The 14170-nt window shown below is 48.9% G+C and overlaps 2 protein-coding genes across 2 annotated transcripts in view; both read left to right on the forward strand.

Annotated features, from left to right (window-relative positions):
* Positions 1 to 14170, forward strand: part of LOC147091836 (uncharacterized) — a 1030142-nt gene that overhangs the window by 320465 nt on the left and 695507 nt on the right. The gene's annotated exons all lie outside the window — the stretch shown is intronic.
* Positions 1 to 14170, forward strand: part of LOC147091843 (uncharacterized) — a 124541-nt gene that overhangs the window by 97685 nt on the left and 12686 nt on the right. Inside the window, exon 6 of the mRNA XM_085976458.1 lies at positions 4496 to 5479. Within this exon, the coding sequence (XP_085832584.1) occupies positions 4496 to 5479 (984 nt within the window). The remainder of the gene's footprint in view (positions 1 to 4495; positions 5480 to 14170) is intronic.

Genomic DNA, 14170 nt, shown 5'->3' on the forward strand with positions numbered 1-14170 from the left:
GGTTTTGATCGAGCACGTAGGGAGAAACTGTTCACTCTGGCAAGTGGGTCGGTAACCAAAGGTCACAGATTTAAAATAGTTGCTCAAAGAACTAGAGGGGAATGAGGAGAATTGTTTTCACACAGAGGGTTGTTAAGATCTGGAACGCACCATCTGAAAGGATGCTGGAATCAGGTTCCACAGGAACTTTCAAACAGTAATTGGATATGTCCTTGAAGAGGACTAGTTTGCAGAGTTCTGGAGATAAAGCTGGGGTTTGGGACTAAATTGGACAGCTCTTTCAAAGAGCCGGCACAGACACGATGGGCCGAATCACCTCCTTCTGTGCTGTTAGATTCGATGATCAGTGTGAAGACACTGGTGTCCCTTAAGGCTCTTTGAGATTTTAAAGCTCTTCCCACAAGTTAGAACATTTAAAGGGTCTCTCGTCAGTGTGAACAAGCTGGTGTGACAGCAGGTTGGAGGATTCAGTGAATCCCTTCCCACACACGGAGCAGGTGAACGGCCTCTCATCAGTGTATAGGAGCCGGTGTCTCTTCAGCTCCCTGGAGCTTTTAAAGCTTTTCCCACAGCCAGAACATTTAAAGGGTCTCTCGTCAGTGCGAACTCGCTGGTGTGTCTGCAGGGTGGATGACTGAGTGAATCCCTTCCCACACACGAAGCAGGTGAACAGTCTCTTCCCCAGTGTGAACTCGCTGCTGTTGCTTGAGCTCCCGGGGGATTTTAAAGCTCTTCCCACAGTGAGAACATTTAAATGGCCTTTCATCAGTGTGAACAAGCTGGTGTGTCAGCAGGGTGGAGGACTGCAAGAATCCCTTCCCACACACGGAGCAGGTGAATGGCCTCTCCACAGTGTGGAGGCACTGGTGTCCCTTCAGATCCCCGGGGCTTTTAAAGCTCTTCCCACAGTCAGGACATTGAAATGGTCTCTCCCCAGTGTGAACTCGCTGGTGTGTTTGCAGGTCGGATGAACAAACAAATCCCTTTCCACACACGGAGCAGGTGAACGGACTGTCCCTGGTGTGACTGCGCTGTTGAACTTCCAATGCAGACGGGGAACTGACTCCCTTCCCACCATCCCCACCTAAACCCGGTTTCTCCCCGGTGTGACGGTGCACGTGTCTCACCAGGTCAGGCGATCGCCTGAATCCGTGTCTACACACTGGACACATGTGCGGTTTTTCATCACTGCTTTCTCCTTCCATGTGCAAAGGCCGATGATATTCAGGTCCTGATGAATCGAGCGACTCTCAGATTTTGATGTGATGTTTGGTCTGAGCTTTCCGCCTGTAACTGCTCCACTTCTATAACCCTGTAAATCGAGTTCATAAAAGGATCAGAGGCAAACTGTTGTTTAATTTTCCCCTTTCCGAACCTAGGGGCAGTGAAGCTGATTTTCAGGCCCCAGCTGCTGCACAGGTTGGTTGAAAGGATCAGCAGTAATGGCGGCTGCAATACCCACAAGCCCCCGGCGCTGTAGAAAGCCCTCTGTTGACTGAGTCCCGCGCCTGTGCTCATGGCCCCCGCGCTCTCCCTCCTGCTCTACAATCGCCCGTCCTGATCGGTCTGCAATGCGCATGCTCAGCGCACAAAACCCCGCGGTTGGAACATCGGGCGCGCATGCGGAGCCGCAACGTCTGGTACACATGCGCGGCTCATGTGGGGGTGAGTCGGTGTTTCGCCTCAGCCGCCAGGGAGGTGCGCATGCGCAGGTCGACCCAACATTCTTCCTGTCAGCAATCACTCCCTCGTTTCTTTAACAAAAACAGAAAATGCTGGAAATACTCAGCAGGTCAGGCAACATCTGTGGAGACAGAAACAGATTTAACGTTTCAGGTCGATGACCTTTCGTCAGAACTGCTTGTTCTTTAGTGTCAGCCAGTGGCTCAGTGGGTAGCACTCTCGCCTCTGAGTCAGAAAGTTGTGGGTTCAAGTCCCACTCCAGAGACTTGAGCACAAAAATCTAGGCTGACACACCAGTGCAGTGCTGAGGGAGTGCTGCATTGTCGGAGGTGCTGTTTTTTGGAGGAGACGTTAAACTGAGGCCCCGTCTGCTCTCTCAGGTGGACATCAACGATCCTATGGCACTATTTGAATAAGAGCAGGGGAGTTATCCCTGGTGTCCTAGCCAATGTGTTTATCCCTCAATCAACATAACAAAAAACATCGATTATCTGGTCATTATCAGATTGCTGTTTGTGGGAGCTTGCTGTGTGCTAATTGGCTGCTGCATTTCCTACATTACAACAGTGACTACACTTCAAAAGTACTTCATTGGCTGTAAAGCGCTTTGGGATGTCCGGTGGTGGTGAAAGGCGCTATAGAAATGCAAGTCTTTCTTCCTTCACTGGTCTCAACAGCGACCTCTTCTGGCTGATGGTTGATTGACAGCTGACAGTCTGCGCATGCGCACAGGGAGCGGCGGTTTGGACCGAGTCTGGCACAGCGACCCCTCCCGGTCACCAAGGGTAATAACTGCGCATGCCCAGAGGCCACCAACCCCACTCCCCCATTCAGAGCTGCGCCTGTGCACTCGGATCCTGCCGGACGGAGTTGGCGCGGGCCATTCAGGGGAAAGGCCTTGGTGTCGGTTCCAGAGTCGCGATCGGTGATGCAAAGTGAGTTTTCTCCGCTCCGATTGGGTGGAGAATCACGTGGGAAGGTGGGGATCAGGAGAGAATAAAGAGAAATAGAAAAACCTGAGAGTCCGCGAGGCCTTGGACCAAGCGGCGTCAGTTGGACGGAACACATGATTTCGGGGACACGTGACCCGGGCCCAGGGCCTGATTGACGGGAGCTTCCGACCAATAGGGAGCGAGCGGGGCGGGGCTGGAGGAGCGAGCCGGCGGCGGGTCCTCCAACCAATCGGGGAGCCTGAGGGGCAGGACTAGTGCCGGCCGATTGTCTGATCTGCAGGGCAGCGAGTTTCTCCAGTCCCTTGTTCAGGGCCCGGGCCCAGGGGAGGCTGTGGGCCTTTATTCCCCTCATTGGACACAAGGCTCTTTAGCTCACAACACACTGGCTCAGGTTTTAATAGAGACTTTTTAAATTCATCAATAAAAGCAGATAAACCCCGTGCTTCTGTGGAACAAACTTTCTAATATTTTATAGAATCGTAGAATGGTTACAGCACAGAAGGAGGCCATTCAGCCCGTCGAGCCCGTGCCGGCTCTCTGCAAGACCACGTCAGCTAGTCCCACTCCCCGCTCTTTCCCCGTAACCCTGCAAATTTCTTTGCTTCAGGCACTTAATCCAATTCCCTTTTGAAAGCGGTGATTGAATCTGCCTCCACCAGGAAACCCAGGGTGCAGCACCTCCCCCATCCGAGCCGCCGCTTCCCGGTTTATCAGCCGGTTCCACCAAGTCCGACTCGGGACAAAGGACAGGAGCCAGGCTCGCAGAATGGCCCGCGGCCCCGGGGAGCATGCGCACTCTCAGCGGGGAAATCAGTGCATTGGATAGAGCGGTTTCTGGGGCGCGGAGAATTGTGGGTGCTGCGGCCGCCATTAGTCAGTGGCTGTGGGGAAGAGTTTTATTGCAGGCTGACGGAAGGTAGGTCCCTGGCGGCCTGTGTAGGTCTGTTTGTTGCTTCAGTTTGAGCTGGAGTGGAGATGGAGGAGAAGCTGCTGGGTTTAACCCCCAGTACTTCTGAGCCCAGGAGGACCCAACAATTTCCAATGTGAGACTGTCAAGGGAGGTGGATTTTGGGGTAGATTAGGTTGTTAAACAGACACTGTCCCTACAATGTAAAAGAATATTGTTTTAGGAATAACTATATCTGTAGAGGCTTTTAATCCAGTTTACATATGCAGATTTGTTTTAATTCATTCTTGGGATGTGGGCATCGCTCGCAAGACCAGAATATGTTGCCAATCCCCATCTTCCCGTTGAGAAGATGATGGTGGGCCGCCTTCTTGAACCGCTGCAGTCCGTGTGGTGAAGGTACTCCCACAATGCTGTTTTGTAAGGGGTTCCAGGATTTTCACCCAGTGATGATGTAGCAACGGCGATATATGTCCAAGTCGGGATGGTGTGTGACTGGGAGAACTTGGAGGTGATGGTGCTCCCATGCACCTTCTGCCTTTGTCCTTCTAGGTGCTGGAGGTTGTGGGTTTTGGAGGTTCTGTCAAAGTTCTGGTCGAGTTGCAGATGTATAAAGTCCATCTCCTTCGCCCCCTCCCACTCCCACCTCTCTCTCTATCTCTCTCTCTCCCTCTCCTCCCATAGAGGCCAGAGGCCCAGACCAGGTGGCAGATTCCCTTCACCGAGGGACATCAGTGAACCAGTGGGATTTTATGACAATCCGGCAGCTTTCATGGTCACTTTTTCCGAGTGCCGGCCCCACAAATGACCAGATTCATTGAGCTCAATTTCACAACCTGCCTCTTTAGTGGGTTCTCTCTCACGCTCCCTGTTTTCAATTCATTTTACAGGGTATTTGAAGGGTAGGATTTGCAGACGGGAAACTCAAACCAAACATCACGTCAAGATCTGACAGTCACTCGATTCATCAGGAACTGAATATCATCGGCCTTTGAATATGGAAGCAAAAAGCACCGTTCACACCAGGGAGAGGCCGTTCACCTGCGCTGAGTGTGGGAAGGGATTCACTAATTCATCCAACCTGCTGACACACCAGCGAGTTCACAGTGGGGAGAGGCCGTTCACCTGCTCGGAGTGTGGGAAGGGATTCACTCAGTCATCCAACCTGCTGAGACACCAGCGAGTTCACACTGGGGAGAGGCCGTTCACTTGCTCGGAGTGTGGGAAGGGATTCACTGAGTCATCCCAACTGCTGACACACCAGCGAGTTCACACTGACGAGCGACCTTTTAACTGCTCGGACTGCGGAAAGAGTTATAAAAGTTCCGGGGAACTGATACGCCATCAACATGTTCACACTGGGGAGAGACCGTTCAGGTGCTCTCACTGTGGGACTGGGTTTAGGCAGTCATCTGAGCTCACTATACACCAGCGCACTCACACTGGGGAGAGGCCGTTCACCTGCTCCGAGTGTGGGAAGGGATTCACTCGTTCATCCAACCTGCTGACACACCAGCGAGTTCACACTGGGGAGAGGCCATTCACCTGCCCTGAGTGTGGGAAGGGATTCACTAATTCATCCCACCTGCTGAGACACCAGCGAGTTCACACTGGGGAGAGCCCGTTCACCTGCTCTGAGTGTGGGAAGGGATTCACGAATTCATCCTACCTGCTGACACACCAGCGAGTTCACACTGATGAGAGACCTTTTAACTGCTCGGACTGTGGGAAGTGCTTTAAAAGTTCCGGGGAACTGATACGCCATCAACGTATTCACACTGATGAGAGACCATTCAGGTGCTCTCACTGCGGGACTGGGTTCAGGCAGTCATCTGACCTCACTGTACACCAGCGAGTTCACACTGGGGAGAGGCCGTTCACCTGCTCTGTGTGTAGGAAGGGATTCACTCAGTCATCGCACCTGCTGACTCACCAGCGAGTTCACAAGTGACTGCATGGGTTGGATTCTGTTGTTGCTGCTGTTAATCACATCCAGGACTGAACCATGTTCATTCTGACAGGTGGGGATTGTTTCTGCTGATGTTAATAACTCCGGGAACTGGGCTGGAGTTTAATATTCTGGATATATGTCAAATAAATCAACTTTGTTTTAAACACATTGTTGTAGATTTTTGTCTTTCCCACCTGAGTGTTTAGCATCACCTGGCTGGAGCTCAGAAAGGACAATCTGGGGGAGGATCGTATAGTGGGAACAGAACTCCAGCCTGGACACAATCCTTCAGGGCCACACTGAGAGGGGCAAACGGCACTTTGGTCTTTCTTGTCTCTCTTCACTGACAGCAAAGTTGCTGTGCGGGTTAATCTCGAGGTGTGTGAGAAATGTGTCCCAGCCGCTCTCTGCCATGGTTCAGCGCTCCTAGGCACGGAACAGAAGGCTCCTTTAGGAATGTACCCCAGTGCTTTTTTTAATAGCCTTATTAACCTGTGTTGCTACTTTTAGTGATTTGTGTATCTGTATCCCTGGATCCCTCTGCTCCTCCGGCCCATTTAGACTCGTAGGGGGAAATTCGGCAGTGCCCCCTTTGGGTCACTAACGTCACCGGGGCTAATTTTAGCCCCTTGAAAAAGTTGGCGCCCCTGTGCATTAAATTCAGTGGTAGCTTCCCAAGCAGGAGGCGGGGTGCTACTGGAAGCGCTCCCCTCCCTCTTGAGGCGCTACCAGTGAATTTCACGGTGCTTCGTGTAACAGCACCACGCCCATCGGCACATAGCAGCGCGTCATAGCAGACCTCCCTCCCTGATTAAAGGGGAGGGGCCTAGCACTGCGCACACCGGGGCCCTGCTGGACCACCAGGGAGCGGGGTGTCGGATCAAGAGGAGCGCCGGGCTGAGCGATCGCGACCGACACCCAGAAGAAGGGGAAGGGGGCAGGTGCTGGCAGTCGGCCAAAATAAAAAGTTGCCGCCCGACACCTGCCCTTTAAGTGGTGTCGCCGCGGCTGCAGGAATGAACCCTGCCCCTGTTGGACATATCGTCCGGTGATAGGTCAGGGATGGCAACCCAAGGTTGCAGCCCGGGTGCTGCACATGGCGATTGCCGGCGGTGCAGTGCCGCGGGGCGCAACCGGCTGCCGCTGCCGCTAACCTCCCGCTGAATATCACAGGAGGCACAAAGCAACCCAATTCCACCCTCTTATTGTCCAAGTAATGTGTGGCCTCCTTATTCTTCCCACCAAAACACACCACCTCACACTGATCTACAGTGAAATTCATTAACACACCACCTCACACTGATCTACAGTGAAAATCATTAACACACCACCTCGCACTGATCTACAGTGAAATTCATTAACACCCCACCTCACACTGATCTACTGTGAAATTCATTAACACACTGTTGGTGAAAAATAGATTCACTCGAGTCTGTCTTAAAGTAAAAGTACACAGTTTATTAACAGAATGTTCTGGGAGAAGAGCCTTAGACCCCGCGGTCTAGTGGTCACCTCACCATTATAGTGATATCAAAACTTCTTTTATACAGGCAAAACACTACACACAAATGTGTTCACCCAATCATGTTCCCCCAGCAGCAATTCTCTTGTTCTCATCCAATCACGCTCCCCCAGCAACAACTCCCCTGTCCTCACAGGAATGATATGTAACCTTCTAGAACTTTGGGCGGTTAATTACAAAACGGGCAGTTTTGCAGCTACCAATTACTGTAACTCACAGTTTTGATTCATCTACTTTGCATTATAGAATAGTAGAATTACATCAATACATCCAAAGGGCTTCCAGCAAATAGTTTGCAGAAGGCTGCACCACTGAATAATTGTGAAATATTTAGTGTTTCCCACATTCAATAACTGCTCAACAATAATGTCAAGCACAATGGTTTTAATGGGAGCAGACACAGTTAATTCCTGCCCCATCTTAAGCTGAGTTTGTTTTGTCTTGTGCCATTGTTTCTTATTTACAAGTTGATTCTTTAACTCTTTATGTTGCTGCTTTAAGCTATATAATTTTCACCCTAACAGTCCCTCCTGTTGGTCCCTGATCAAAACTTGATTTGTCCTGGGAACCAATGTACCAGGGTAAAAATGGCGGCACTCAGCTCCTTGTTATCCGTTTACGAAATCCAACAACGATCACAATTGTTTATGACACTCTTGATGTTTCCTTTATGCCATTATTGGCTGTTGTCCATTTTGATCCTTCATTCTTATCTGATGTGTCGAAAACATGTCCTTCTCTTTGATATCCATTTACTCCTTTTCTTTTGTTCGTGTTTCCTTCTTCATCTGTTTATCGGTTTCTTCTTGTGCCTTATGCCATAACCACTGGTTGAACCCTACTCTATCTCTAAGACATTTCTTATACAAATATTCATACAAACGTTACCTGCGCATAAGCATTTTCCATCTAACTGTTTGTACTCCTAAATAAACAAAGCGCTCTCTCTCGAATGTTACCATACTCCTGTCCAACTGGTGCGGCAGGTACAGCATCTTTTGCCAATTGGGCACAACAACATTTTATCACTAAGAATGCACAGTATATTAGGATTATTATAACAAAGACCAACATCAATCCATGTAACAATGAGGGTCCGATTGATCCCAACCACCCGGTTGTCCAATTCCACAGAGTCGATTCAGGTGGTTGTCTAAGTTTTCCCACCTCCTTCCGAATATGTTTGACCAAATTAGTTATATTTTCTGAACTGTCAGGAATGTATGTGCAACACTCAGATCCTATCAGGGCACATGTTCCACCCTTCTCCGCTAGCAGATAATCTAGAGCCATTCTATTCTGTAAGGCAACTGTGCGTATTGCCACCATCTCGGTGTTAATTTTACTCAGTGACTCAGCCGTATCATTGGCTACCTCCTCAAGAATCAAGGTTACAAGCCGAATTTCTTTTATTGCCCTGGCCATTCCATACTCGGGGAATAGGATAGTGAAGAATCATTCTGTTTCAGTAATAGCTCTTTTGGATCGATAATGATAATGATTCGCTGGAGAGGGCAAGTGATAAATGTATGGCACCACATATGCCAGGTAACATGATCCTGACAAGCCCCGTGGCAACCAGGGGTATGCCTTGTGGCCACAAATAAAGTATGTCGCATTGTACGAGGTGGTTTTATCAATATCAAACCCTGCAGATACCAGGGAGTAGTTGAAAGTACCTGTCTGGTTGGCGTATGGGACTTCCAGTGTACAACCATAATACTGAGAGGACGTATAAAGGGGAAACCCATCAGCAGTACCAGTTACTGTAAAATTATACACACACCGACTAGTGCCTACGAATACTCCCCCAGTCAAATTCCTTACTAAACATATTGTCCCCGGGAGCCTTCCCATACCTGTGGCCTTGGTGAGGGTGAGGAAGGGAGGCTGTTGGGAGTGGTTGTACCTTGGTTGGTACCGCCCTTCGAAGGTATTCATATAATATCCCCCCGCTTCCCAGGGCTCTGGGGTAAAATGACAAAGTAGAGGATGCCTCTCTCTTTCCGTCTGTTACCACAGACGTAACTCTTATCATCCTGGGGGATTGGCGTGTGCCAGTCTGGTATATATACCACTCTACTACTTCTGACAGATTAAGTGGGACAGGTCTAAGAGGAATCCCTCCTTCAGAGTGGATAGGGATTTGGGTACATACCCAACAATCTCCTTCCTTATTGTTTTCCGTAGCATATTTGTGGGACATATACAAAAAGATATTCACCTTCAGTTCTCTACGTCGCTTGTTATCATTCTCTGGTCTGGGGACCTGTCTCATCATAACAATTAGACAGGCACCCACTACACATGCACACAACAGCAGTATCCCTTTTTGCATTATTACAACAGTTATCCCCCTTTTTTTTTTAACAAGAACCGGAAATCACGCACGCATTACGCTTGCATTAACATCGAACAATTCTTATCACTTTATGTTAACAACTTCCCAAAGGCTATATCGCCAACCCTAACTGTTTGTTGCTTGTAGATTCTATTCTCCTGTGGGGATGGATAAAATATCATCATTAGCTTAAGTCCTCGAACATAACCATTTGGACTTCCTCCCGCCTTGGGGCTAGTTGGGGTCGGCGGGATTGTTCCCATACGTGCTTCAGGATACACCCCAAGGTGTATCCCTTTAGGATAATATACATATTATCCATACCAATGTTCGTACTATCATCCATTCCCATTCTTTGTATTGCCTGATATATTCTTCGCTATCTGTAAAGGGTATCTGTTCTGGTGTAGCCATTGCTAAGCTGATGAAGGGTCATAGACTTTCAACTGCGTCCAGTGCTTCCATCATCCCATGCCCTTCATATTAAAGCATGCACACGTATCCCCACTAATTAGAATTTGGTATAGCCCTGACCACTTTGGTGCAAATCCGGGTTTCTCAGGTAGATTTTTAATCATTACCTTAGTCCCCGCCAGAGGAATGTACGGGAGTGCAGTTAACTCCAAATCTTTGTCCTTTTCCTCCTGCCGATCCTGAGTTTGTTGCCTCATTTCTTTCAACTGGTCACTTAATTCCAATACGTACCTACGGATTTTGCCCTTGAGGGGGCCTACCTCTTCCCCAACAGTTATTATTCCATGGGGAAGCCGCATTGCCCTTCCCGTCATTAATTTGTACGGGGATAAGCCCGTCGTTCGATTTGGGATTGCCCCCAACTTCATTAATACGGCTGGCAACACATCTACCCATCGTTGTGGCCTTTCTCCTAGGGCCTTGGCTAGGGCTGCTTTTAAAGTTTGATTCATTCGTTCCACCATCCCGGAACTTTGGGGATGATAGGGGATGTGGAATTTTTGTTTTATTCCCATCCATTCACATATCTTTTTCACTACAGCTCCTGTAAAATGTGTCCCTTGGTCAGAATCGATCTGTACTGGCACTCCCCATCTGGGAATTACTTCTTCTGCCATGATTTTTGCTACAGTGGTGGCTGTACAATCCCGAGTCGCAAATGCCTCAACCCATCTGCTGAATTGATCTATGATTACCAAACAATATTTTCATCCCCTGGAAGTGGGAAGTGGACCCATGAAGTCTATCTGTATATTTTCCCATGGCCCCCGTGGTCGGGGTTGGTGGGCTAATCGTATCTTTATCGGTCGCCCTGAGTTATACTGTGCACACCTCAGGCACCGTTGACAGTACTTTGCCGCGTCCTTTCCCAAACCCGGCCACCACCATTCTTTACTTAATAACTCAATCATTGCTCCCCTTCCTGTGTGGGTATCCCCGTGGTGCAATTCCAGGAGTATCTGTCGGATACATGTCGGAGCCAACACCTTTCCATCCTTTCGCCAGATTCCCCCGGATGCCACTCTTGTCTTTCTCCTTCAGAGACATCTTTGTGCAACTCACTGATGTCTATGTGTTCTACCTGGACGCTTGACACTCTCTCCTCAACTAGTTCCTATTCAAGGGCTTGTCTTGCTGCTGAATCTGCAGCCTGATTCCCTTTTTGCTCTGGGCTTTCCACCTTCTGGTGTGCCTTTATTTTTTACCACGGCTGCTTGTAAGGGAGCCTCTGCAGCTTCCAAGAGAGCCTTTATCCGTTCCTCATGTTTGATGGAAGCCCCCCGAGCTGTCACAAACCCCCTTCTCCCCAAGCGGTCATATAATCGTGTACTACTCCGGAGGCGTATCTACTATCTGTATATATATTGGCAGTTTTCCCCTTTGCCAATTCCAACGCCTTTGTTAAAGCTACTATCTCTGCTACCTGCGCCGATAACACACCATCGAGTCGTCCTGACGCCTCGGTTTTCAACTGCCCATTGACCACCGCCCATCCTGTACGTGGGGCCCCCTCAATGTACTTTCTAGACCCATCAACGTACAAGGTGACTTGTGCTCCTTCCAACGGTTCATCTCGTATTTTTCCTTCCCCTACTTCCTCGTCTATGTCAGCACATCTATGGGGGTCACCTGCCCCCAACATACCTTCCGCCGGGTTTTCCCTTGTATCGCAGACAATCAAAACTGACTTGTCTCGGGGAATCAGGACCGCCTCCCAACGCGCTCTGCGTATGTTGGACACTGACTGTAATTTGTTATTGTTTAACATTTCTACCAAAGTGTGCTTAGTGTGTAAAATAATATCCCCAGTCATCACAGTTGGTTCACTCACTTTTACTGCCCAGGCCACACAATCCACTGCCACCACACACCGTGATAGTCCTGCCACAACTGGTGACTGTTGCGTAGAATAATACGCTACTGGGCGTCTTCTGTCCCCATGTTGCTGGGTCACCACTGCTGCGTAGAATCCTCCCTCATTCTCACAGTGGAGATGGAAAGGTTTCTCCATATCGGGTAATCCCAGCCCGGGGGCCGCCATTATGGCTTGTTTCAAATCCCCATATGTGCTCTCCTGCTCAGGTCCCCAGTCAATCCCGGCATTACCGGGGTTCCCTCCTTTTCCCAGTCTCTGAATTGGCTCTGCTATTGCTGCAAAGTTTGGGATGAAATTCCTGCTGTAATTAAACAACCCCAAGTTCTTCCTGACTCCTCTTACTGTTACTGGCCTTGGCACGTCCTGTATGGCTTTCTTACGTTCTTCGGGCATAGATCTGTCCCCTTGGGACAGCTGTTGCCCCAAATATGCTACTGTGCTCTGTGCAATCTGTGCTTTCTTTGGGTTTGCCTTAAAACCACCTTCCGCTAGTGCCTGTAAAATTACGATCAGGGCTGCGGCATGTCCCTCTTCATCCTCTGAGCTATCGACAGATCGTCCATGTATTGGAGTACTGAGCTCTGTGCAATCTGTGCTTTCTTTGGGTTTGCCTTAAAATCACCTTCCGCTAGTGCCTGTAAAATTACAATCAGGGCTGCGGCATGTCCCTTTTCATCCTCTGAGCTATCGACAGATCGTCCACGTATTGGAGTACTGTGCTCTGTGCAATCTGTGCTTTCTTTGGGTTTGCCTTAAAACCACCTTCCGCCAGTGCCTGTAAAATTACGATCAGGGCTGCGGCATGTCCCTCTTCATCCTCTGAGCTATCGACAGATCGTCCACGTATTGGAGTACTGTGCTCTGGTACGGGGTGAGGTCGATCGGCTCCAATAAAGAACTCATCACCCGGTGAAATATTGCCGGACTGGTGTAGAACCCCTGAGGCAATCGGGTCCAAGTATACTGTTTATCCCCGATTGTAAAAGCACATTTTTCCTGCGATTCTGGGTCCAAGGGTAAGGACCAGAAACCGTTTGCTATGTCCAGAACTGTAAATACCTTATGTTCTGGACTCAGTCCGTTGAGAATCGTGGTGGGACTAGCCACTATTGGGTGCTGTTTTGGGGTTACCTTATTTAGTTCCGTGTAGTCAATAGTTAATCTAAATGACCCATCCAGTTTCGTGATGGGCCACACTGGGGAATTAGTAGTACTTTCTGTAACCCTAACTATTCCTTTTTCTTCCAGATCACGTACTATCGTAACTATTGCTGTCTGAGCCTCTGTCTTAATTGGATACTGTTTATGTGGTTGGTGACTTGGGCCAGGTACTACTATAGGGGGCGTTTTTGCCAAACCCGTGTCTTGTTTTGATTCTGCCCATACTGCCTTTACTGCTTCACATATTACCTTATATGACTGTTTCACCTGGTTCCAATCTTGGGTCAATACCCCGGCACTCCCTACCTTTGCCAAATGGGACAAGGGTTTGGTTGTTTTTGCCTTATTCCCATCCGGCAGAGGCCAAATTATCTTACTCTGTCCGGGATCCACCAGTAAGTTAAACTCTCTTAGTAAATCAATGCCCATTATTGTTCCTTCGTTATTGGGACATACATAAAATTGTGCCGGTAGTAACTTCCCGGCTACTTCCAATGTTTGCACTTCACTTCGATATGCTGGGATCTTGGTTCCTCCCAGACCTATTATATACATTTTGTGTTTAGTGACGGGTAATGGTAGATTCGTGAGAGACACTTTCGCTCTGGTATCTATTAACATATCACACTGTTGGCCCCCTAACAATGCTGGTACATAGACCCAGTTCTCATCTGCCTCCCTCCTAATGGGGGCCGCTGCCCGTCATTTGGTTCCCTGTGCTTTTAGGAAGTCGAGCAACTGTTGGTAATCCCCTGGGGTACTTGGGGTAGTTGTGTTCACTTGGGTCTCCCATTTTGTCCAACAATGGTTAGTATTATGGCCCAATTTTCTGCAGTTATTACAACTGAGGAGGTTCTGTTTTGGGCCCCTACATTCTTTAGCTATATGTCCCATTTTCCTTCAGTTAAAACAGACCCCTTTCTTCCTTTGTGCTGCCTGTCCTGACTGGGTGCCAGCAGCGCCTACCCGTTCCTGTTTTATCTGTCTTTCATGCGGCTGGTCATCCTTCCCATCTATCTGGCAAGCCCATCTTACGGCTGTGTCGTACGTGTCGGCCACCACCACACCCATTTTCAATATTTTCTGATGTTCTGCGGATAACCCGTCTTTAAACATTTTTATAAACATGGCATCATCCCGCAGGGGATTATCTTGTCCTGATGACTCTTGATACTGATACCACAGCCGTTCTCCATAGGTGTTTGCGTTCTCACCTTTCTTTTGCCTTATTTGCATGATCAATCCCCAGTTGGCTGTTGCTGCCCCATTATAAGTTGTACCGCATTCTTAAAGTTATTCCTA

The sequence above is a fragment of the Somniosus microcephalus genome, unplaced genomic scaffold, assembly GCF_052327205.1.
Source record: "Somniosus microcephalus isolate GS21.2 unplaced genomic scaffold, FLI_Smic_1.0 unresolved_chr3, whole genome shotgun sequence".
In the NCBI taxonomy this organism is placed as follows: Eukaryota; Metazoa; Chordata; class Chondrichthyes; order Squaliformes; family Somniosidae; genus Somniosus; species Somniosus microcephalus.